General features: G+C 53.0%; 2 protein-coding genes across 3 annotated transcripts; one reads left to right on the forward strand and one right to left on the reverse strand.

Moving 5' to 3' along the window:
- Positions 1 to 7: 7 nt before the first annotated feature.
- Positions 8 to 9088, reverse strand: CERS2 (ceramide synthase 2). The gene is made up of 11 exons (XM_021688125.2): positions 8950 to 9088; positions 4003 to 4176; positions 3464 to 3581; positions 3162 to 3280; positions 2665 to 2722; positions 2509 to 2559; positions 2183 to 2275; positions 1860 to 1988; positions 1552 to 1658; positions 1267 to 1420; positions 8 to 1083 (listed from the first exon to the last, which is right to left on the reverse strand). The coding sequence occupies exons 2-11, from the start codon at positions 4173 to 4175 to the stop codon at positions 943 to 945; spliced, it is 1143 nt and encodes a 380-aa protein (XP_021543800.1). The 5' UTR covers position 4176; positions 8950 to 9088; the 3' UTR covers positions 8 to 942.
- A 5871-nt stretch (positions 9089 to 14959) lies between these two features.
- Positions 14960 to 24394, forward strand: ANXA9 (annexin A9). Of its 2 annotated transcripts, none has more exons than XM_021688038.1 (14): positions 14960 to 15318; positions 15658 to 15758; positions 16302 to 16387; positions 16570 to 16666; positions 17390 to 17484; positions 17689 to 17802; positions 18025 to 18115; positions 19692 to 19771; positions 19946 to 20005; positions 20544 to 20628; positions 20771 to 20866; positions 20951 to 21009; positions 23650 to 23772; positions 24004 to 24394. In XM_021688038.1, exons 3-14 carry the CDS (start codon positions 16313 to 16315, stop codon positions 24064 to 24066), a joined length of 1038 nt encoding a protein of 345 aa, XP_021543713.1. In that variant the 5' UTR covers positions 14960 to 15318; positions 15658 to 15758; positions 16302 to 16312; the 3' UTR covers positions 24067 to 24394. The 2 variants fall into 2 exon arrangements, with proteins under 2 accessions (XP_021543713.1, XP_021543715.1); XM_021688040.1 differs by having other exon boundaries at positions 19997 to 20005.
- The last annotated feature ends 464 nt before the right edge of the window (positions 24395 to 24858 follow it).

The following is a 24858-nucleotide window of genomic DNA, read 5'->3' on the forward strand; positions in this document are numbered from 1 at the left end:
ACATAACCATGAGGAAGACTACCTTAGTTTATTTAGTTGATCTCCCTTCTCAGTTCCTACTAGTCTCAGACACTTATTACCATGTTTTACTTAATCTTTAATATATTTTAATTAAAAAAAAAAAACCCATTAACAGTACATTTTGGTCTGAAGTGGTCCCTCTGCTGAAATACCAGGTGCTAGCTGTAATTCTGGCTTTAAAACCAAAACACCAAATGTTTAATAAATAAAAATAAGAATTAATTGCCGTTCTATTCCAAACCAGCTAGCCTAGGGGATGAGGCCAGAGGAAGGAGGCAGTAAGATCTTAGACCTGTGATGACAGAGAGCTGGCAGAGAAATAACACGTAGACCATCCAAGCAGTCCCAGTATGGGCCCCCAACACGCACACTTTTTTGGCAGAGGTAGGGTAAGGGTCTTATGTACCCTCCTACACTCAATTCATTTGTGTCTCAGGAGGGAAAAAAAGCTCAGCTTTGGTTTCTGGCCCAAGTTAGGGAACCTAGAAAGGTGAGCCTTGGTCCATCTTTGGCAGAATGAGGCCCACAGATGGGACAGTAAGGCACGACCCTGGCTCTGGAGGTCAGGGAGTCTGAAGCAAACAGCTAGGGCCAAATTCTGAAGAATAAGGAATGTGAGTTGTAATTGCCACCCCCAGAGCTGAGGCAGGGCCTCAAAAGCAATAGAAAGGACAACCTAGAAAACAGAGAGGAAAATAAGTCCATCCCCCCCTCTGGCAAAGGATACACCAACCTCCCCTCTACCTGGGGATAGGCTGGTTAGTTTGGTTAAAGGCAACTGGGTGACAAGCAGGGGGTTGGGACACAGGAACTCTCTCCTTGCTTTCTGCTTTCTCCCCAGGGCTTAAAGTGGTCCTCTGGGGAGGCCAGCCTAGTTCCTTGGCTTTACGCATTAATCTGAGGGGCAGCAGGGACAATGGTTCAGTCATTCTTACGATGGTTGTTCCTGAGGACAGGGTGGCCGTTGGCTAGGGGTCGGCTCTTTGCCCCTCCCCCAGCTACAGCCTCCTCCCCCTCTGAGCTCTCAGTTTCTTCCCGGTCGCTGCGTTCATCTTCTACCAGCTGTGGAGAGGGAAAAGAAGGGTTACATGCTGTCCTCAAACGCTTACAGAATGCCTCTCTCAGCAGGCTTGTCCTGCTGCACCCAGGGCGCCACAGTAGTGTCTTGGCAGGATGCTTGCCGACGGGGCGGGGAGGCTGGGCTGTTTCTGGAGTTGAGGGCAGTAGGGCCTACAGAGCATTCACCTTTCCAGTTATGAACTTGTGGGCCATGCGCAGAATGAGGTAGGCCCAGAAGATATGCAGCAGCTGTAGCACTCCCATCATGGAATTGAAGAAGTAGTAGCCGAAGAAGGCAGGATAGAGCTCCAGTGGGTAGACCACAGTGCAGTGCAAGATCCTGCAACGGGAAAGGACAGACGGGATTGTGAACACACGAAGGAGGTGGTTGGGGTAAGGACAGATAAATGAGGCGGGGAGAGGCAAGACTCCTGATTCCTTGAGGACAGGAGTATAGTCTGGCCTACTCACCAGAAGGGCAGGATGACCAGTCGGGTGATGATGAAAACAATGGCGAAGACGATGAAGATGTTGTTGCAGGTGTTTTTCCATCCCGCATAGTTAAACATCTTGGCTGACTGCACAGATGGCCCCCGTCCATCATCACAGGCTCCTGACTCTCCCACATACATTCATATATACGCTGGCTCTGTGCCCCCACCTCCTTGGTCCCAGGAATGTCAGTCAACCCCCACCACCACCACCCCCCAAAATAGGAGAGGGACAGGAGAACCTGCACCGGAGTCTCTAGGTTTGAAGAAATGCCCGGGAAGCCTGACCTCTAGCAGGTAGTCGGAAGAGTCATGCAGAGCCATGATCAGCGTCCCTGCTCGGATGTAATTGGCAAACCAGGAGAAGCTGATGAGGATGATGGTAGCCACGTGGTGGATGATCTGTTCCTTGAAATCCTGCAGAAAAGATGCAGACTCCAGGGGACTTTTTCCTGTTCCCCAGCCCCCACTCTAATCCTACTTCCTCCCCCTTCCACTTAGTTCCCCTTAACCCACAGCTCCATCCAAATACTCAGAAATCAAAGGGGAAGGCTCTCCGTCCAGGGCTTTGTTTCGGCTTCTAGGCTTAATGGCACAGCTCCCTGACCCACCTTTCGCTTGACATCAGAGGCAATGCTGAAGAGCAGGGACCAGTAGAAAGAAAGTTCAATCATGTAGTACCAATACTGGGAAGGGATGGTACTCTGGGTGGAAGAAAGGAGAGAAAGGGAAAGGTAAGGTACTCCGAACAACAGGACCCAAGGGTCTCACTGTCCAACCCAGCCCTTCTACCCCGGGGTTGTTAGCACCATGACTCCAGTGCCTTCTGCCACATGTTCCAGAGACCATCTCTTCATAAGGGTGTACATGTCCTGGTCCTGCCCTACCTTGATCCTCTTAATCACCCCAGATAAGGAGTCAGGACCCCATCTCATACCTGTATGGGATATCCCTCCCAAACCTTCTTCATGTCATAGAACCAGGGTTTCTGCAGAGAGACGGTGAGAGGTTAAGAGAGGAGAGACCCACATTCTATGGCCTCACACCACCTTGACAGAGAACGTACTCCCACCTCCCAGGAACTCCCACTCACGTCCACAATGACGGCCATGCCAGCAATGAAAGCGATCAGGTAAAAGGTGAATCTCCAGCTGGAAGAGGAAGCGGAAAGGGCAAGGAGTGGCTGGGAGAGGGGCACAGCCCTCCAACCATTGCCAAGTACCCCCAGATATCTTCCCTCTCAGTATCATTAATCGGGGTGCCTAGGTGGCTCAGTCGGTTAAGTGTCTGCCTTCGGCTCAGTTCATGATCCCAGGGTGCTGGGATCGAGCCCCGCATCGGGCTCCCTGCTCCGCAGGAAGCCCGCTTCTCCCTCTCCCACTCTCCCCCTGCTTGTGTTCCTGCTCTCACTATCTCTCTCTCTGTCAAATAAATAAAATCTAAAAAAAAAAAAAAAAGTATCATTAATAACCAAATTCACCTCCTCACCTAGGCACAACCTCTCCCTGCATATAGCCATGGCCCACCCCTCCCAGCAAGACATCAGACCTTCCTCTGCCACCCAGCTTCTCTGGCCCCAACCTCCCCTACCTGGCTTCTCGGAACTTCTTGAGGAGACTGGGCCGGTCCTGGTTTCGGCGGCGGCGGAACCAGCGCTCCACCTGGCGGCCAGAGAGCCCACTCTGCCGCGACAAGAGCTCTACCTCTGCCTGGGTGTGGTGAAGAAGCCCATTACGTTCAGCGCCCCCATCCTCCCGCCACCGCCTCCCAGCAAGAACCTAGGTCAGCACCACACTGGCCTCTCATCTCTTCACCCACCAGGGCTGGCCTTGCAACCTGCGCCCTCCCCAGGGCGCACTCAGTGATCCCAGAGCAGGGCCTGCGGCGCACACCTGTTTGGGCTGCTTGCCACTGGTCAGGTAGAAATGCTCCAAGGTGGGGTTGGGTGGTGCCCGCAGCCGAGTTTTCTCCTTTACATTCAGAAGGGCGGCCAGTGGTGTAGCCACATAACTGAGGAAGGGACAGGAGTGAGAAGGGTCTGTCTCTTTAAAGCACCTCAGTCTCTTGGTAGCCCCTAGCTGGCAGGGGAAAGAACTGCAAGCTCAGGCAACTTTATCCTGGGCCTCAGTTTCCCGGCAACCCCCTCTGTGGCCTCCTTGGGCTGCCCAAAGCTGACAAAGCTGCCTGTGTTCACTAGTGACCAGGCGGGGTGGAGAGGGAGAACAAATGACCATTGAAGGAAAGGGCCTGGGGGTGCTGAGCCCTCAGGAAGACAATGCTGCGTTCAGTGGGGGGGGCACATAGTAGGCAGGGATCTGGGTGGCCAGAAGAGCAGGGTCCGGGACCAATTAAACAGCAAGAGACAAACTTAAGTGCAAGAAACTGTGGCTGGCGGCCAGGGAAGGGCATGGGGGAAGGTTGGTATGCTCACAGCTCAAAGAAGTATCGAACGATGAGGAAGAGCAAGGCCAGGGGTAGTGTGATGTAGAGGTCTGAGGCTTTGGCGTATACACGTCCATCCCGGTCTTCTAGATCAGCCCAAGTTAAATTCACAGGCAGCCACAGCCGTTCCCACCAGAAGTAGTCATACAAGGTCTGGAGCATCCTGAGTGAGGAGGGGGGAAGGCAGAGGGGATCACAGGGGGCAGCTATGGGGGAAGAGAAAGATGAAAGTTTCCGTGGTATAACAAAGGAGCAGGGGACAGAGACTCAAGCCCTGGAGTCTGGTCCTGGCCACATGGCCTTGGACAAATCAGTTTCCTTGTCTGTAATATGGTGGCTTTCCAGTTCTAACATTCACCATTTACCACAACTGAAGATGATGCTGACGACCCCCAGGAGTCCCAGTTCTCTAGAACTAAGAACCTTGGGGTCTCCCCGTCATTTTGCTACCCCCGCATGGAGGACAGGCAGGATCTGGCCCTAGGAGTTATAACCAACAATCTCTTCCCCCCACCCCCACTCTCCAGCTAGCCCCTCCATCCTTCAAGCCAACCCACAGCTGGAGGCTTCTGTGCCAAGGAAGCCCAAAAACAGATTGCAGGGCTTAGGCAAACCCTACCTCCTCCTTCCCTACAACCCATCTGGACAGCAGGTCCCTAGGGAAAATTAAGAGGCCAGAGTAAAGCAAAATTATGTCCCTAAAGGATGGCGAGCTCCAGGACAATCAGTAAACATCAGACTATTCCACAGGAGATTAACACCCCATGCCAAGCCATCCAATCCCTGCACATAAGGCAGAAAAACTATCTGAAGCGTCTTTTCAGAAACAAAGTGAAGGCAAGGCTGCAAAGAATTTGGGATTGGGGGCCAGACAATGGAGACAGAAGACCCAAGGCATCTGGTGGAACTAGGAGCTATTTCTTAAGGCTCATCCAGAAAATAGTAACTAGTCTGCAGGGGAACACCCATCACAAAGACTCTCAGCTCAGGGAAAAGCTGTTGCTTCCCCATCCCCCCACCCCGCCTCCCCCTTTCCTTCCACAGGGAGGTAGTGACCAACCACTGGCCACTTGGATACTGGAATGAGGGAGGGTACAGACCTCCTGAGAGGTGTCCTCTAGAGCCATTGTCTGTGGCTCCCGAGGGGGGACAGCAGGTGCTGGGAGCTGAGAGCACAGCAGCAAGATGGTCCCACGGAGTCAGTGATGCCAGGACCAACAGAATGCCTGGCAGTCCTGGGACTTGGCAGTGAAGACCAGCGGGACGACAAGTTTCTGGGCCCCCAGCCCTCATCCTCTCAGGAGGGCGGAGGGGGTGGGTGCTGGTATTCAGGCTGACTTAGAACTAAAAGCTGACGCAGAAGGAAGGTGGTCTCCTCCCACCCGGAGGGAAGAGAGTGGGAGACTGTTGTCCATCGCACCGCAGAGCGCGGTGCCCCTGGCTGAAGGCTGATCAGATTTGGGCCCAGCGGGGCTGGAGCTCCGCCGGCTCTTCCCCCAGCTCCGCCCACACCCACCACACAAGCACTTGCGAAATCCCTCTCAGAAATCCCTCTCGGCCTGTCACGGGTCAGTATTCCAGCTCGAGGACTTTACCCTCTTGTCCCCACTGCTGGTCACTGCTCTCAGATGAAGTCAGAGGTCAGCACTGACAGTCAAGGAGCTTCAGCTCCACCTTCGCCCAGGAACACTCATACACACTCATACACACACACACACACACACACACACACACACACACTCTCCAGGCCTCAGCTCCCAAGGGCAGTGCCCCTTCCCCTCTACCTTAGCCAGAATAAATATTTAATTAGTTAAAGAGATGGGAGCCTTTGGAACTGAACAAAATTAAACATAATTCTCCACAGTGGAACTTCTCCCACACAACCATGCGCAAACACACTTTTTTCACAGAGAAAATTGAGTAGAGAAGGAAAAGGCAGAATACCTAGATGTGCTAGCACGCCTCTGGATCCTCCTTCCCACCTTTTTAGCTTAGCTAGATTGGAGGTGGGGGAAAATGACTGACACATCCCCTGACTTCCATGTCTCTTAGAGCCCACCTTGTCCTCCACTGAGATCTAAAGCCAAAAGTACAGACAGGCCTGGGTATCGGGCCCCATCCCCACCCTGGTCAGTGGAAACTGGCAGGAAGTTTCTCTGTCAGGGACATTTGGAGGATTAAAGATTCAGAGGGCTGGCTGGGGTCCCAGAGGGTGTGAGTGGGGCCCCTCTCCCTGACTCCTGGGGCCCAGGATTGTCTTCTGCCAGTCTATACCTACAAAGAAGGTGAGGAGCTGGAGAAGCAAGCAGAAAAAAGGCCAGAGAGTGGTCAAGGGCAAGCACCAGGATAGTGCAATTATCTCAACCCCAAGACAAGATGACACCTATCCCCTTCCCATCCCAAGCAGGGAGAGCCAGAGAACGTGGTGAAATGCAGATTAATGGGGGCTCTCTCACACCTGGGTAGCAGGCTTTCTGTGACCACAGCCCTCCCTTGCTGCCCAGTACTTCCATTAGCAGAGTAAAGCTACCCCATCCCTGCCCCCTCCCCACCCCCAGAGCCTAGCCCAGCAGGGAGAGGCACCAGATTCAGCAGGGTCAGGGCTTCTGACTCAACATGGGGGGCAGGGTGGGGAGGACAACAGGGGCTCCCAGCAGCCTCGCTTACACACCCACTCAGAACCAACAGGTCTGCTCCGAGGCAGGGATGCTAGCTTCTTGGCACCAGAGCGCCAAGCCAAGCATGGGATCCCATAAACAAGAGGCTGGGGCAAGAAGACAGGGACGTGGACTCGGTATAGGGAGACAACCTGCTTTTCTGGCCAGGTGGCCCTCAAGGTAGATATTTGATTGTCTGAGGGAGAAATCACACCTACAGATATTCTCCCACTCACAGAATTTACTCACCACACACATGAAGAGACAACAGAGTGTGTGTGTCTGTCTGTCCCTCTCACACAGACACACCTGCCTCAGAGACACAGACGCCACTCTGAGGCACAGGCTGTAGAGGGGCCGGCAGAGCAGGGATTTCACGGGCACTGGATTACCAGGAACTTGAAGAGGGCTCTGCCCAGCCCCCAGCCCTTGCCCCATCTCTGACTGACCCCTCCCAAACCCTCAGAGATGGATGTAAAGGGGGCGGAGGGTCCCCATGGGGGCCTGTAAACCCAGAATGCTGAGAGGGCAGAGGTTTGAGTCCATGAGGCAGGGATCTCAAAGACTCAATGTGAAAACAGTCCCGCTGGCTCTCAGAGCTTGAAGAAATAATTGAGCAAAATAGGATCAGCAGAGGAGGAGAGACTGACAAACACAGGGTCCCACAGGCTCCCAGCTGCCACTGAAACCTGAGGGACTACAAAAAAAGTGGGAGGATTTGAGTAAGTCTTGTTGAAAACTTTCTTTTAGCAACAGCGTGTTAGGAACTCGAAGGCTGCAGCATGGATGAAGCCAACAGGAGGTGTGTCATTGCTCCAGAAGGCAGGGTAGGTCCCCAAATTTAGCTTGTCTGGGCCACCCCACTAGAGGCCCCAACACACCCAAATACTGCATGTGACTAGAGCCTCCAGGGGCACGGGGAGGCCAGCAGGTTAAAGAGGCAGGGGGGGGGGCAGCGCTGAGGAGCACAGTAAAGGACCCGCAGGGTGCCAGGCTCCTGGCCAGTGACAGGGGAGAGAGGAGGCCCTGCCTCCAGGGGGAAAGCTGGCCAGAGGCCCCAGTGAAGGGCCTGGGCCTTGGGGTACCAAGGGAGACAAGGAACTCTCTCTCTTTGGAACAGAGAATCTGTGCAGGTCACTTTATGATTCCGGCCAGGCCCAGAGGGACAAGGCTGCAGACAAGTCCTTATCCCTAGGAGCCCATCACAAGTGTAGTCAGCCACCCACATTTGGCCCCGGTCACCTGGACTTTGGTACGGGGCAGCGACCCCCTCCAACACAGATGTGGGAGGGATTGCCTGCTGGAGGCCTTCCCAGGTTCGCTTCTCTGTGAAGAGGGGCTCACTCCGTTCCTCAGGATTCTCAAAAGCCCCCTGAGTACTGGGTCTAGCAACTCAGGCAATCAAGCCCAGGTTTTGATGCCAGGAGCCTGGCTTGGGGAGAGAGAGAAACCCCCAAGCTGAGGCCAAATATTAGCGCCACACACCTGCAATTAACCTACTTGCCAGAGAGCCTCCAGGCCGGTAATTAACAAGCCGTGGCCCCGAAAACCAGTTTCACCAGCAGCTTCCCCCTCCCCAGCCCAGCCACACACACCCCATAACGGTATAGGAGCCTTAGCCTTGGGGGGCCGGGGCAGACACTCAGAGCCACTCCTTCCTGTTTCCCGTTAAGCACATGGACGCTCTGACCCCGCTCCCGCAGCGGGCACTGGGGGCCGGTGCGAACAAAAAGCAGCAGGACCCTCCCCGCCCTCCCACTCCAGCCACCGGACCGGTGCAGGCCAGGAGCGACGCCGCGGGCCCGCTGCCAGGCTGGGGCTCTCGCGCAAATGGTCACCAAGCTCTTCTCCCCAACAAGGGGGGCGCCTGTGGCTCGGGCCCTCCCTCCCAGCCCCTACCTGTTGCCAGGAGGGCTTGCCTCTCCCGGCTCGGGGCGGCGCGCCCCACCACGCCGAGGCGCCCGGCCAGCCTGCCCTCGGGCGGCGCTGGGGACCCGGCCGCTCCCGCGAGGCGCTCCGGCCCGCCCTCCCCCAGGCCCGCCGCCATGAGCGCGCCGGGCACAGGCCCCCGAGCCCGCGGCTGCCGCCCCCCGCCCGGCCGCCCAGAGCCCGCGCCCTGGGCCCTCTGTCCTTGTCGCCCCCTGCTGCCTCCGCAGCGGGGGCCCTCTCGGCGGAGCCGCGGCGGAGCGGCCCCCACTTCTCCCAACTTTTCCGCGGCCGCTCCCCGCCCCACCCCTGCGCGCAGCGCCCGCGTCTCCCAAGCTGGGGTCCCGACTCACTCGGCGGCAGCGGCGTCGCAGAGCTGGCCCGGCCGGGAGCCGCTGCTCCGTCTCTCCTGGCGTCCGCGCTCCGGCCCCCCCTCTCCGGACTGGCTCGGCTCGCTCCTCTCCTCCCCCTTCCGCCCGCCCGCTCCCTCCCTCCTTCCTCCTCCGCCCGCCGAGCCCAGCCGAGCCGCGTCCGAGCCCAGCCCGGGAGAGCAAGGCCGCGAGCGGCCCAGGAACCGGGAGACTGGGCGTGGGCCTGCGGCCCGGCGACGGCAGGGCAGAGGAGGGAGGGCAGCGGGGCCCAGGCCTGTGCGCGGGGCGGCCTCGCCCAGCCCCCGCTCGCTGTCGCCGCCCCTTTCCCGGCCCTGGGACCCGCGCCCTCGCGGGCCGGCCCCGCGGCCGCGCCCACTGTAATTTCGGCACCGGGAGAACCCCCCGAGGAGGGAAGGCTGTGTGCGGGCCCGGCGGCCACTCCGGGCTCTCCGTGGCCCTCGGGGACAGACCCGCGAGATGCCCGGGATCCCGGGCCAGCAGCGGCAGAGCGCCTGCCCCACCCGCCCGTCCCCAACTGCGGTTGGCGACTTCAGCCCTGCTGCGGCCCCCGGTTCCCCCGGCCCGACCGATTGCCACACTTCCCAGCTCTATACCCACTGAGCGGCGGAGGGAGGAGAGCGCCCCGGCTTCGGGCGAGCGAAGCCTGGGGGAGTCCCTTCCGAGTGCGGTGCGGCCAGGCCGAGCGCCTCTCCGGGCCGGCCCAGGCAGCGGACCCTCGTGATCCCATTGCCCTTCCCTGCGCAGAGCCTGTGGCCCCTGCGAGATCCCCCACTGCATCCCCGCCGCAAAACCCACGTTTCCACACGTGTGTTGTAAAACCTACCCCTGGTGGCACACATACCCCGCTGTAGTAGATACTCTGCAAGAGCCAACCCCCAACTTTTGTTTTGTAGAATGTATTTGAGTGCCATCTACACTGTTTTTCCCTCTTCTAACTCATATTTCTAAGATGCCTTTCCCTTAGTCTGGTAAAATTGACGTTTCGGGAAGATGCGACATGTTTATCCTAGAAAACTGACCTCGACTCCTAGCATGGACAGAATGTGGCTAGGATGTGTTTGAAGGTTTGTTTAGAAAGAGAGCTAAAGCTTACTCCACGTAGAGGTAAGTTCGTTTTTTACCTCGATGAAATGGTGTTTTTGTCCTGTCACGGTTGGAACCTCTGACAGTAGCTTCTTTCATGGTTTATCTAGTCAAGTTCAGGTGTTTTGATAGCTCTCTTAGGAAGGAGAGTGACCTCCCCACCTATTCCAGTTGAGAGCTTGGCCCTCACCTAAGGCTCTTTCTGGAGAGGTAGAGAAGCAGAAGCCGACTAATTTTCAAGCTATTTGTTCATTTGCTCTTTGCCGCAGGACCCTCAGCCCATTCATTCCTACCAGTGGAGAAATGATAATTATTGGCCCAACCCCTGGCCCATCTCCCCCCAGACCAGCCCCCAGGGGACTCTTCCGCCTCTTTTAGCCTGACCTGCCTGATTTTACAGTTCCCAACAAGCCCTCCAGCCCTGTTTTACTTTGCCCCGGGCTGAATTCCTCCCTGATTAGCACTGCTTACATCTTTTTACCTCTCTAACCCTCTCCCTCTGCCTTCCAATCCAAAATTCCCTCTACCTTTCTTGAGAGTTCTCCCCAGACTCCTCTCTGCTACATACCCACACACCCTTTTCCAGAAGGGTTCAGTGTCTCTACTTCGGGCTCCAGCTAACCTTCGGGTCCCTCTCTAACTCCTCACGCCTCTGTACTATTTGGTTCCTTTCCTTTGGCTTCTGAGCCCTTTTCTCAAGCAGTTTTCCTAGATGCCAGGTTTCTCCAAGGTCCCCGCAAGACTTTTTAAATGATTCCTTAGAGGACTGAAGACCGTTTAGCTTTTTTTAAGATAGCAGTGGGCAGGGGAAGTTTGGGGGCAGAAGTTGGATAGCCAAGGCCTGAGAAATAAAGATAAGAGGGTGTACCCCTCCCCCAAGAGACAAAAGAGAAGGTGGATGGAGAAGGGGAAGTGGCCTCAGGCAGCATTAGAATGATGCTACCAGTTCTGTCAACATACTTAGGACAGACGCTTGCACCTGCGCCACACACCCACTCCCCGCCGCAGCTGGACCAGGAGATTTCGATCGCCACCTTTCTGACCCATCCCCCAGTGCCCCCGGGCAGACACAGCCACGCCCGCAGTGCCCCAAGCTGCCTGCCTTGCTGTGACTCACTTCCTCTATATGGGCTGCTGAGGTGGCCTGAGGCAGAGGACACCACCAGGCCTTCAAGCTGGGATTTAAGTATAAGCAGGCTTCGTGGACAGGAGAAGGCATGGACCCCAGCTGAGGAAAGTCAGGCTGGCTCGTGCAACACAGAAGCCTATTTGGGTAAAGGAGTAGAGCATGGCTACTATGTGAGCAGAGGGATTCAGGTGCCAGGAGTTCTGGGGAGAAAAAGTTTCATAACAAGAGAAAAGTACCCGGGAGGAATTTCTGTGTTCTGAAATCATGCAATGCAAGATTTTGCAGAAAATCAATATGGGGTTGGAGTTGAACCCGAATTCATGAGTCAACAGTTGAGGCTCTATATATTACTGCCTGTCCCCTATATACTCTACTAAGACGGACCCCAAATCAGCTATGCCCTCATCTAAGTAATGAAGAAAGCACAGGAGAAGTTAGGAGACCTGGATCTGGTTCCAACACCGTGGCCCTTGGGAAATCACTTTGCCTCCGGAGTCAGTAATAAGAGTAGACCAGTCATCTCCAAGAACCCCTCCAACTCTGAAATTCTAAAATTTAGAGCACGGGGGTAAAAGGTGATTAGTAAATTTGAAAACAACCTCAATCTGGCCCTGGAGTTGAACAAAACAAAACGCAAGGACAAAAGAAGTGAGTTTCCACCAAGTTTCAGTAGAGCATCTCCCGTACTCCCTCCTCACGCTCCTGGACCACAAGGACCGCTCTTCTGCCGTGTGGTTGCCCTTCTGCGTACATCCTTCAAACGCAGGATTCAGCCTTGCTGATCTGCCAGGAATCCCTCACAGAAGTTCGGACTGGGGAAACAAGAGCCCTCTCCCTCTCCCTTCATTTCCCTCTAAACCTACTTGGAATGTGTGCCCAGAATGGACTCTGAAGGATACGGAAGGCCAAAGGCATGGGACTTGAGAAGACACTGTATTGGGGTAACCCAGCCTAGGACGTTTCCTGCAAGTGTCTTGAGGTCCCATTGGTCGGGGGGAGGTCCCTTGTGTAGGTGTCTCCTTGAGGCTCTTCTGCTGACCATGCCTGCCTGCCAAGTCCACCTAGGAACCTGATGTCCTCCAGAGACTGCACTTCCCAACAAGCGCGCGAAGGGAGCCCCTGGGTTATCTGTGGGTGGAGCCAGCGCCTCAGAGGCCTCAAGTGGCCACTAGAGGGCATTCGGCTCTCGGTGGCTTCTAATGCCCTCCCGTGGCCAGATTGAAGATTGGCAAAATAGAACTTGCAGAAGAGAGCCAAGACTGGACTCCATAGGGAGACAAGTTAACAATAACAGTTCCTTATAAAATAACATTGTATCAATATTTATTGTTACATATTAGTTAACATTTTGGCATGTGTACCTACTAGTCTGTGCGAGCACTCTTCTAAAGGGGCGCCTGAGGGGCGCCTGGGTGGCTCAGTTGTTAAGCGTCTACCTTCGGCTCAGGTCATGGGCTCAGGTCATGGTCCCAGGATCCTGGGATCGAGCCCCGCATCGGGCTCCCTGCTCAGCGGGAAGCCTGCTTCTCCCTCTCCCACTCCCCCTGCTTGTGTTCCCTCTCTCTCTGTGTCTCTCTCTGTCAAATAAAATAAATAAAAAATCTAAATATAAATAAATAAATAAATAAATAAATAAATAAATAAAGGGGCACCTGGGTGGCTCAGTTGGTTAAGCATCTGCTTTTGGCTCAGGTCATGATCTCAGGGTCCTGGACTTGAGCCCCACATCGGGCTCAGTTGGTTAAGCATCTGCTTTTGGCTCAGGTCATGATCTCAGGGTCCTGGACTTGAGCCCCACATCGGGCTCCCTGCCCTTCCCCACTGAGCTTCTCCCTCTTCCTCTGCCCGCCGCTCCCCCGCTTATGCGCGCTCTCTCTCTGTCAAATAAAATCTTAAAAAAAAATAAGGTGCTCTACATGTATTAATTTATTTCTCACAACAGCTTATAATATAAACACTATTATTATCTCTGTTTTAAAGATGAGGAAACTGAGCACAGAAAGGTTGAGGTAGGGGTGCATGGGCGGCTCAGTTGGTTAAGCATCTGCCTTTGGCTCAGGTCATGATCCCAGGGTCCATGATCTGAGTCCCACATCGGACTCCCGGCTCAGTGGGGAACCTGCTTCTCCCTCTGCCTGCCCCTCCCCCTGCTTGTTCTCTCTCTCTCTCTCTCTCTCTCTCTGACAAATAAATAAATAAAATCTTTTTAAAAGGAGAAGAAAAGGGGCGCCTGGGTGGCTCAGATGGTTAAGCGTCTGCCTTCGGCTAAGGTCATGATCTCGGGGTCCTGGGATCGAGTCCCGCATTGGGCTCCCTGCTCCTTGGGAGCCTGCTTCTCCCTCTGCCTCTCTCTCTCTGTCTCTAATGAATAAATAAATAAAAATCTTTAAAAAAAATTGCCATTAATTTAAAAAAAAAAAAAAGGAGAAGAAAGAAAGTTTGAGGTAATTGCTAGTCACATAGGAGACTGGAATTCTGAGTCCAAGAAGTCTGGCTCCAGAATTTTTGCTTTTAATCACCATGCTGAAACTGAGTCCCATCTTCCAGGTTGCCAGGTAAATTACAGGATGCTCAGTTAAATCACAATTTCAGATAAACAACAAATGATTGTTATCCTAAGTATATCCCATGAAATATTTGGTTCAGACTTAATACCAACAAATTATTTGTCGTTTACCTGAAATTCTAATTTAACTGGGTGTCCTGTATTTTTTTTCATTAAATCTGCCAGCTTTATTTTACAAGGCATTTTTCTCTGCCAAATGCCATCACATACATTACCTAATTTAGTCCTCCCAGGAAGACTATTCTCAGGTGCCCAGGATGCCCCCTCCACACACTTCAGTCTCTCCCAATAGTCCCATTTTTTTCTCAGGTAAAGAAACAGACACAGAGACCTGAAATGACTAGCTGAGGTTACAGAACAGAACGAGTGGCAGAGCTGGGGCTTGAACCCACGTTCTCACGGCAAAAATTGGTGGATGTTTCCCAGTTTAACAGGAGACAAAGTGAGAAGCAGTGATTGCCACCAAGGAAATCTCCCTTCGTGCATTCTTAGGCCTGGTCTGCTCTGTGGAAGAGGGGCAGGTCCCTCCTCAGGGACGTAAGAGAACCGGCGAGGGCCTTCCTTGGCGGGGAGAGGGGCAGAGGAGTGGAAACAGCTCTCCAGCTTCCGTGCCCAGCCCCCACCGGACTGGAGGAAAGCAGGAAGGAGACTGCTCCTAGGTCCCAGGGAGCTGGCTGTGAGGCTCAAGCGACTACCTGCTAGGGGCCCCGGGGCTCCCAGGGCTGCTCACCTGCTGCTCTGTGCACTGGCAGCCCCAAGCCCAGCTGCAGCGATTGCATCACTACTGCTAAAACAGTCCTGGCAGCCAAAAGGCACCAGAAGGAATCGAAGACACAGGAACCCAGGGAGCCTCTCCCATCTCCCTGTTGCCTTTTGGGAGCATCATGCTTCTGTCCACAGGGAACACTCTTCGCATTTTTCTCCCTTGACTCTGCTGATTTGTGCCCACCCTCAAATACCTGCTCTTTCGTCCCCTGCCCTTCCCATCCAGGCTGGCTGGCTCTGATAAGGTAGTAGTAGTCAGGGAGTTTGGGGGTTAGGACCCCCTCTGGGGTGCAGGCTGGGGTGCCCTGCTGGTATGTGCCCCAACAGGTTTTTCTCTATCAGCCTCTAAATCAGCCTGGAGCCTGTCTGACCTGTCCCCCCAGGGAGCTGGGGCCAGAGGCGGAGCCAGGTCAGAAGCTGGACTTAAAGCCTGGGCTTCTATGGTTCCCCCCTGGCCTCACAGGGGAAGCAACGCACCGAGCCTCTTGCGTCCAGCTGAGCTGCTGAGAGGCTGAGCAGAATTTTCTCTCCGCGGGCTGAGGCCCGGCTCCTGGGAGGAAAGATGCTCGCTAGGGAGGGGTTTGCCTGTGGGACCAGGTACGGCCGGGTCCTCTCCCACATTTGGGAGGGGCTGGAGCCCAGGCGACGGCTGGGCTAGGCTGGGCTGCTAGAGAGGTCATCTGACTGGCTGCCCGGCCTGGGAGGCACACTGGCCGACCACGCAGAAGCCGGTGCTCACACAGGCAGTTGCCAGGCTGTGACTGCCACTCGCCCCCAGCACCTCCAGGTAAGCACTGGACCTGGGCCCTCAGGGGGGAAGGAGGAGGGAGAGCTTGTGGATCCCTTGGGAGAGGGAGAAAGGAGTTTTCTTTTTTTTTTTCTTTCTTTTAAGACTTTATTTATTATTTGACAGAGAGAGACACAGCGAGAGAGGGAGAACAAGCAGGGGGAGCAGCAGAGGGAGAGGGAGAAGCAGGCTTCCCGCGGAGCAGGGAGCCCGACGCGGGGCTCGATCCCAGGACCCTGGGACCATGATCCCAGCCGAAGGCAGACACTCAACGACTGAGCCACCCAGGCGCCCCTGGAGTTTTCTCTTTCTAATGTGAGTGCTTGCTCCCTTGTCTAGGCACCCATGTACCCGAAGGAACACATACATCAGCCCCGAGATCACACCTGCTGAGCTGAAGATCACTGCCAGAGACTCCAAGGGCGAAAGGCAGGCAGCAGGTAGACAGCCTGGTGGGCAGGGGGCAGGGGCTTACTCCTGGGCTGGGGCTGAAGGTGGGGAGATGTTTTAGAGGTTGTTATCTCCCACCCCACATACTTAATCCTGCCACATCGCCTCACCTCCCCTGCACCGCCCCAGGAACACCTAGCCAGGCCATCAGAAGGAAGGGATATGGATCTCAAAAGGGGGTCATCCACCTGAGACCAAAGTTTGGGAGCCTTGGGACCCACCCTGGAGTCAGGGAGGGTTTGTTTGGTGCTCATTCTAACAGCATTCCTGATCAGTCCTTGCTTCCTGAAGGAGGGGTGAGAGGTGGGGAAGATGGGTGCTCCCCACTGAGCACCGATCCCAAGGGTACCCATGTCATCCCCTTACCCCTCCATTTGGGCTCCCAAACCTGACAAGCAGGTTGATGTTCTTTTTTTTCTGCAACATGGGAAAGGACCGGCATGGGAGGTGGGCCTCAGGGTCTGGGGGTCATAAAGAGGCCCAAAGGGCAGGAAATTCTCCTCAGTTGGCTCCTGTTTCCCTCCCTGGGACAGCCAGTCATACCATGTCTGTGGCCAGTGGGAAGACAAGATCATCCCTGACCCAGGAGATCCTCAGCCACCTGGGCCTTGCCAGCAAGGTAGGGGCTATGATCGTTGGAATCGTTGTTACTATATCAACTCCAGGGCGGCGAAGGAATGGAGGATGGGAAAAAGGAGAGCAGGCCCTGAGACCATGCCAAGGGCCGTGCTGAGGCACTGGGGCAGGCATATGTGGACCTGTGATGCTCCCCCCAACCCCCCACCCCTCATGCTCTTACAGACTGCAGCTTGGGGAACCCTGGGCACCCTCAGGACCTTCTTGAGCTTCAGCGTGGACAAGGATGTGCAAAGGCTGCTGAGGGCCATTGCAGGACAAGGTGAGCCCTTTTCCTTCTGCACCTGGGGATCCACCTTTTAAAAACCAGTCTGCAGACCAAGAAGGAGCCAGGAAGGAGGAAGTGACGTTGTTCAATAAATGTTTGTGGAATGCCTGAATTCCTGTATGTCAAGTACCATGGTAGGTATGTCATTACCATTCTCAGGACACCCTTGTGAGGTAAGTCTTATTTCCATTTTACAGATGAGGAAACAGGCTTGGTGAGACAAAGAGGCTGGCCCAAGTTCACACAGCTCATAATGGCAGGGCTGGGATTCTAATCTAAGTCTATAATCACCAAGCCATTTCTCCCCCACCACACCAGGCCACCTTCACCTAATTTTGGGTCAGGTTCGCATGCCATTTTGGCATCTTATTTGCATCTTCTTTTTAAATTCTTTTTTTTTTTTTTTTTGAGAGAGAGAGAAAGTGCTCAGGAGCATTGGGGGGAGGGGCAGAGAGAGAGGAAGAGAATCTTCAGCAGACCCCTGCTGAGCACAGAACCCACCACCCTGAGATCATGACCTGAGCCAAAATCAAGAGTTGGAAGCTTAACCGACTGAGCCACCCAGGCGGCCCTGCATCTTCTTCTGAGGCTGAATGGAAGTGGGGGTGTTGCAACACCCTTTGGAGGCTTCAAGTCCAAGGAGGAAGGGGATCCCCGCCCTGTAAAGATTCTGTTGGGTTCCGCCCAGCTGATGACCCAGCCCTCATCTTGGTTCAGGTGTGGACCGTGGCTCCATCATGGACGTACTGACCAACAGGAGCAGAGAGCAAAGGCAGCTCATCTCTCGAGCCTTCCAGGAGCGCACCCAACAGGTGAGGCCGCTGACTTCCCAGGAGCAGTGGACTGGGGTGAGCAGCCCCCTGGAAGACTTGGAGTACAGCAATAGCAGCTGAGGGGGGGATGGCTGGTGCTTCTGGCCTTAGGAAAAAACCGGCCAGATGTTCCCAAAGCTCCCCACACATCCAGGGCCCTCCCCATGGTGCCTGCTCCTCTGCCATGGGGACCTTTTATTGTAGGACCTGCTGAAGTCCCTGCAGGCAGCACTCTCTGGCAACCTCGAGAGGACTGTGATGGCGTTGCTGCAGCCTGCAGCCCAGTTCGATGCCCAGGAATTGAGGACAGCCTTGAAGGTACCAGCAGAGGAGGCTCGCTGGGTGTCTAGGAAGTGAGGACACCACTGAGGGGAGGAGAGGGTTGACTGATTTGCCTTTGCCCACTCCAGAGGAGTCGACTTGGCAGGGGCCCCCTTTAAACAGCCCATATTGACCCTTAAAGGACAAGTGGTCGGCCTCTGTTCTCTGCCATCCTAATGACATGGCCCAGTGTCAGAGTGGCCTCCCAATTGCTTGTAGAACTCAGGTTCTGCTGAGGATGTGGCCGTGGAAATTCTTGCCACCCGAAGCCCAGCCCAGCTGCAGGAGTGCCTGACGGTCTACAAACATAGTAAGAGCACGTAAGGAGGGCGGAAAGGGATGGCAGGACAGCGCCCACTCTCTGGCACTCCCTACAGGCAAGCCCTCTGGGAACCTGTCTGCCCCAGCTCTGTTCCCTTGGGGTCTTCCCCCCACCCTTGCCAGTTCTCAGTCTCCCCCAGGGCGAGAGCCCAATGTGATCATTTCCTTTCTTTTTTTTTTTTTTTAAGATTTTATTTATTGAGCGAGATAGTGATAAAGAGAGAGCATGAGGGCGCCTGGGTGGCTCAGTTGGTTGAGCGACTGCCTTGGGCTCAGGTCATGATCCTGGAGTCCCGGGATCGAGTCCCACATCGGGCTCCCTGTTTGGCGGGGAGTCTGCTTCTCCCTCTGACCCTCCCCCCTCTCATGCGCTCTCTCTCATTCTCTCTCTCTTAAATAAATAAATACAATCTTTAAAAAAAAAAAAAAAGAGAGAGCATGAGAGGGGGAGAGTCAGAGGGAGAAGCAGACTCCCCACTGAGCAGGGAGCCCGATGCAGGACTCGATCCCGGGACTCCAGGATCATGACCTGAGCCGAAGGCAGTCGCTCAACCAACTGAGCCACCCAGGCGCCCCGATGATCATTTCCTTTCTTTAAAGAGAAGCAATGAGTAGCCATCTTAGTCTGGGGCTCCAGGGCAGATTCCCAGGTGATGACAACGTCGGGCACTGTGACGATCCCAAGGGTACCTGTGTCATCTTCCCAGCCCCTTCCTGATTCTGCCCTCACACCCCATCCCAGGCTGAATGAAACCTTGCTGCAGCTGGGGGGAAAGGTGGGGGACCTGCTCTCTAAGTCATGGGTACTACCCCTCAGGCCCCTGCTTGACTGCCACATGCCTCACCCACTAATTGCTAACTGGCCTTCCCTCATCCTCATCTGAGCACCCCCCCTTTTTTGCTTTCCCTAATTTTCCTTTGATGTCCATTCTTGGTCTTTCTAAATCCCTCTCCTACCTCTCACTTCTTTTTTTTTTTTTAAGATTTTATTTATTTGAGAGTGAAAGAGCACAAGCAGGGGGAGAGGGAGATGGAGAAGCAGGCCCCCCACTGAGCAGGGAGCCTGACGCGGGGCTCGATCCCAGGACCCTGGGACCATGACACGAGCTGAAGGCAGACTGAGCCACCCAGTCGCCCCCTACCTCTCACTTCTTGCTTCTGTTTTTCTTTTCCTTCTTTTTCTTTCCCTTCTTCACATCCTTCCACATCACTTCTCCTTGCCTCCAATGAGGCGCCCAGGCCCTTGCCATCTGGCCTTATGATGTAAGTTTCCCTATCCCCCTTGACTGCTGGCCAGCGCTCAAATAACAGACGCCTCCTTCCCCTAGTAGGTTGGCTCCCTGGGGTGCATGACCCTACAGCACATGGGTTACTCACAGCTTAGGGATGTTTTCAGGGTGGCCATAATGGTGCTTCTGCTTTACATCCTGGGAACCAGCAGCCATCAGGCTACCCCCAGCAGGAGATGACAGTGTAGGCAGGGCACAGTGGGTTGGGCATTTGACAGGGAATATCTACATTGGGAAAAATCAGGAGACTTCAGAGAGCTCCCGCCCCCACCCCAGATTTCCAGGTGGAGGCTGAGGAGGACATCAAATGTGAGACCAGCGGCATCTTGCAGGAACTGCTCCTGGCCCTGGCCATGGTGAGGAGGACTGGCCTTCAGGAGAGTGAGGGGGCTGGGGGAGAGGGGGGAGCATTGCTTTGGTATAATTAACAAGAGAAGGCTTTGGGGAGAGGGCTTTGGTTGGTTTGGGTTGGTTGTCCTAGAGGTAAAAAACTACCCCTCAAAGAGTCCTCCTGAGAGAGTTTCTTCTAGGGGGCCCGTGAGAGCTACTCTGGAATCATTGACTATAACCTGGTGGAACAGGATGTCCAGGTGAGCAGGGGTGAGGAGCTTGCCCAGCCACGCACGTAAGACACCCTCCTCCACCCGCTCCTAGAGCCAGTGACAAGTGTCCCCACTTGTCCTGCAAATCTCTCCTTGCCTTGGGGGAGTCCTCAGTGACAGGTGAGGACATGAAGTTTCAGGTAGTGACCATCTGAAGCCTTTTCACTCGTTTAGCCTCTGATTCCTGAACTCACAGGCAGTGAGCTCGTCAACTGACACATTCTCCTCCCATGGGCATTTGGGTGGGGTAACCCTCCTCAGACCTTCCCTTGGAGATTAATTCCTTGAGTGCCAGGATTTCCCCAAATTGGGGAATCGAGCTGTGAGGGCAGAGTCCCTCTCTTAGCCCTATTCCCTTTTTGTTTTGTTTGTTTTAACCATAAATAAAGGCAACCGCTTCACAGGTTCAATTAAGCTTTTCCACTCTGAATCCCATTTCCATCATCATGATCACAGATTCTGGGAACATCACAACCGTGGCTCCCGTACCCCCAACCAATGATCCCGGTTTACTCCTCCCTCCCAGGCATTAAGACAGGCTGAAGGGCCCAGCACAGAGGGCACGTGGGTCCTAATCTTCACCCAGCGAAATCCTGAACACCTCGTCCGAGGTACACGCAAGACTTCTTGTCTTCCCCGCTTACTCTAATGATGAGTTTTGGCTGAGGAAGGTGGGGAGGGCTCATCCTTCTCTGTGATAATCAACCCCCGCTCCCATTTATCTTTCTAACTACCTCCCACACCCCCCACAAGTGTTCGATCTGTACCAGCGGTATACTGGGCACGAGCTGGAGAAGACTGTCCACCACCTTTTCCACGGAGATGCCCAGGCAGCTCTGCTCAGCCTAGGTAGGGCCTGTTCAGCACATGCCGGGTAGGGCTCTCGCCTAGCGTGGGAGCTGGCTCTCTCCATCTCTCCCTCTCTGCTTGCAGCCTCGGTGATCAGGAACACACCGCTCTACTTTGCTGATAAACTTCATCAAGCCCTCCAGGTGAGAGGGACGCTTCTTTCCCCTCCCTTTGGGACAAAAACTGGGGGGAGACATCTTCTGGGCAAGAGAGAGGAAGTTTCACACTGTTGCTAATGTGACAACCACATATTTACTTTATAAACATATAGTAGCTCTCTTTTCCTAGATTTGCAAACTGTCTTGTGAATAATAGAGGCGTGAGCCGTGGTTAAAGCTAAATGAGTTGACTCAAAAGGGCACTGAAGCCAAAATTTTGGCCTAATTGATGTCTAGGTGGCCAAATATAGATATGAATTTGCTCTGTAAGACAGCACCATGTCCAATTTCAGTTGTCACCGGAATAATGATGGTGATGACAAGAACCAACATTTCTTGGGTGCTCTCATTGTGTCCCAGGGCCTATGCTGAACTTGTTACACACATTTCAATTAATCTCCATGGCCACCCTCCGTCTGTCTTGTAGATGAAAAAACTGAGGTACAGAGAGGTTAAGTTCTTTGCCCAAGGTCATATACAGCTAATAAACCATATAGGCTTCCTATAAAACACATAATGGCTACTATAACATTGTATGTTATTTATGTTGGAATTTAAAAATAATTAAAAACCACACACACATAATGGTCTTACAAGACATTTAACTGCCATGTGTCAACTCAAATAGGTGTTGGTCTATCCTATAAGCTATACCATTAGAGTTCTAGCACCCAGGACCACCTTTCTCCACACTGGTCGGACCTAGTTCCCTATTATCCACACCTAAATTGGTGATGTTGGTTTGAGTAATTCCATAAACAGAATCCAGTCGTTCTACTCATTGAGCTAGGTCTCCTATTAGTACAACTGTCCCCCAAAACCGATAAATAAAAAACTCACCCAAATTTTTAAGAAGATAAAAGGAGTTATTGTTTTGGTAGATGGCATAGCTTCTTGTATACTGAGTGAGAAACCATCATGCCTTGTTGACAGCTATTCAAAAGACAGTACATATGTGCACTTATTTTATCATCAATGGAGATTTCCATTTTGGCAGTAGATTAATATTTTACTTACCCAGTAAACTCCGTACTATTATACTGAGCCAACACTAAGACTGATTTGAAGAGTTCTGGTTATCTGTCTAAATTCCGGTCATAAACAAACTTGTATCCCAGCAGTAAATGATTATAATGTATTTGGATTGTGGGACCCATGCTCTTAGTTGTAAATGCCAGGTTTATCCTAGAAGTAGGAGTCACAAAATAATATAGGCCTATTTTTCTGAAAAGTTTTTTTAAAAGGAAAAACTCAATCATATGCTTCTTAATTCTCTTATGAGAAATATATGAAAACATAGATTGTGACAAATATTTATTCAGAAAAATGACCTTCAGTGAAGGCTGATTCAGGAAAATTGGGACCAATCTGAACCATACAATGAATGTTCACTAAAAGGTCCTGGGGAAGTATGAGATGCCATGTACATTCTCAAGTAACAAGGCAAGAATTATGTTTAATGTAGGTTTGCTAGACAGGGTGCTTGTGCATCAATGTTCCAGAATTTTCAGTAATGAGTACCTTGCCCCAATTCTACAACTTTAGAGTAATAAGAGTTGGAAGAACGGATATTAGGGAGCGATCAACAATCTTTATCACAATACAAAATTGATGATACATGAAATTTAAGATAAAGCAGCTCTCAGCACTGACCATGAGGTAATGAGTCCAAATGAAATATGGCATCTTGTTACTTCCTCATTTTCTTTTTTTCTCCCTCGTGGGAATTTATGATCTGTGTAGATGCCTTAAGTGTGGGTATCAGGCAGTTCTGGGAAGGGTCTCGTGAGTCCAGTAACAGGAAACACCGGGAAAGAAGCTATTAGGAAATTGTGACAGCGCCGGTATACAGCCCATGACATAAATAGGATTTTTGCAACCAACGTTTTTATTTAGAAATCTCTCATGATAACTAACACATTTATTATAATCAGTTAAAATTCATGATTTGATATAACCAATTATAATTCACGTATTGTACCTCTATTATTTCTAAACCGAATCCTCCATTACCTTCCTTAACCAAAAGGCAGGAGGCTTGGTACAGGCTTAGGAGGAAGACAGTGATGCTGGACCCAGGGGTCCAACCCGGAGAAACTGATGTATACAGATGGGGATGTGAGGTGGCCCTGGTAGGTCAGGCTCAGAACCAAAAGCCACATGACCCTGCTCTCTCTCAGAGCCCCATCAACTCAGTCTGGGGATAGGCTGGGTATATCCTCCTTGGACATTCACTAACTTGGAAGTTGAGAACTTCTTGGCTTTCATGCTGGAAGTCTTTATAGGTAGCAAGTCTTTCCTATCCTTTTTGGAGGAACTGCCTTTGGAGCTGCCCACCACTGAGATCTTGAGGAATGAGGCTCTAAGCTAGTGGCGTGGCCTAGAAAGACATGTGGCCAGAACGAGAATTAACCAGCTGCTCCCACAGAGACTGATCTTTCCTGCTGTATCACCTTCCATGAGGGTGGACAAGGATACATTTTCCTCTTAGATAACGTACACTTCTCTTTTCCCTGGACTCACACCTCGCTTCCCCTTTCTAGAGTAATTTACCATGCTGTCCAGTCTCTACTCTGTGAGAAGCTTACTACCACCCTCTCCCCCTTCTGTTTCTCCCTCTACCAGGACATCAAGCCCAATTACCAAGTCCTGATGCGCATCCTTATCTCTCGAAGTGAGACTGACCTTCTAAGCATCCGAGTGGAGTTCAAAAAGAAATCTGGCAAGTCCCTCTACTCTTCTCTCCAGGTGAGACTTGGCTAGTTCTTAACCTGGAGCCCCAGAGCTTCACCCCTTACCTCCACTCTGCCCTCCCTGCACACCACCGAGCATATTCATGCTCTGGAGAACTCATGAGTCTTTGGTTAATTTCGTACACAACTCTTGACATCAGACAGTTCTGGACCAGCACAAGGGAGGAAACAGAATGCCTGGGCCATGGTGGTAGTGGGGTCTAACACTTGACTCTCTTGTCTGCAGGAGGCAGTGAAAGGGGACTGCCGGTCAGCTCTACTAGCCCTGTGCAGGGCCGAAGACATGTGAGGCCTCCCTGGCCTCCTGCCCTCCCTACCAAACCATGACATCCAAGGATCTAAGATCTCCATGTTTGGCTGAGCCTGCCGGAAATCAGCTGGACCTCCAAATAGGATAACCCCTCACTGAGCGCCACATGTTCCAGCTTCTTGTTGAGGCTAGAATTTGAAGTCTCTTTTGAATCCCTTGATCTCCTCATCTCCAAGTGATGCCTTACCTGTGTCCCCCATCTCTGTCTTGGGTATAGACAGCTCTTTGATGGTTTCTGCCCTACTCATCCTTCCCATACCCTGGCCAAAACATCTCACTGATTCTTGAATTCTTCTGGCAAACTTCACTGTTGTTTGTGTTCCCTGATTGAAGTTTGGGTGGAGCAGGACATGGGCTGGGAGGAGGCCTTGAAGTTGGAGGTGCCTTTGATATGCACTTGGATATTCAACAGGGATCCTGTTTGAGGCTCTAGGGCTGCAACAAACACCCACCTCGAAGCTCCCCGCCCCCCAATTATTCTCTCTTCCCCAGGAAATTTCAGGCAAAGTAACTGAGAAACAGGAGCCGGAATGAGGTCAGTAATAGAGGCAGCAAAGGACCATCTGATCAAGCTGCCCTCCCCTGCCTGGGAAGTCATAGGTTAGCAGGGAGCACAACCCCCATATCGCATCTGTCCAAAGCAGGGACTTGGAAACCCACTTCCCAAACTGGATTACCATTTGCATCCAAGACCTATCAAAAACTACTACAGACAGAAAAGAAAATAAGCAGGCTTTGGTTCCCTCTGCTGGCCGTATTAGAAATGACAAG

Source organism: Neomonachus schauinslandi, chromosome 4 (genome assembly GCF_002201575.2).
Source record: "Neomonachus schauinslandi chromosome 4, ASM220157v2, whole genome shotgun sequence".
NCBI lineage: Eukaryota > Metazoa > Chordata > Mammalia > Carnivora > Phocidae > Neomonachus > Neomonachus schauinslandi.

Bases quoted from the DNA above. Each gene is read 5' to 3' on its own strand.
- CERS2 (XM_021688125.2), bottom strand. From the start codon at position 4,175: ATGCTCCAGACCTTGTATGACTACTTCTGGTGGGAACGGCTGTGGCTG. The intron at 3,582-4,002 runs GTGAGCATACCA...TCCCTTCCTCAG, and splicing joins GTTCGATACTTCTTTGAGCT to TTATGTGGCTACACCACTGG. The intron at 1,659-1,859 runs GTCAGGCTTCCC...CCATCTGTGCAG, and splicing joins CTTCCGACTACCTGCTAGAG to TCAGCCAAGATGTTTAACTA.
- ANXA9 (XM_021688038.1), top strand. From the start codon at position 16,313: ATGTCTGTGGCCAGTGGGAAGACAAGATCATCCCTGACCCAGGAGATC. The intron at 17,485-17,688 runs GTGAGGCCGCTG...CTTTTATTGTAG, and splicing joins TCCAGGAGCGCACCCAACAG to GACCTGCTGAAGTCCCTGCA. The intron at 20,006-20,543 runs GTGAGCAGGGGT...CCTCCCTCCCAG, and splicing joins TGGTGGAACAGGATGTCCAG to GCATTAAGACAGGCTGAAGG.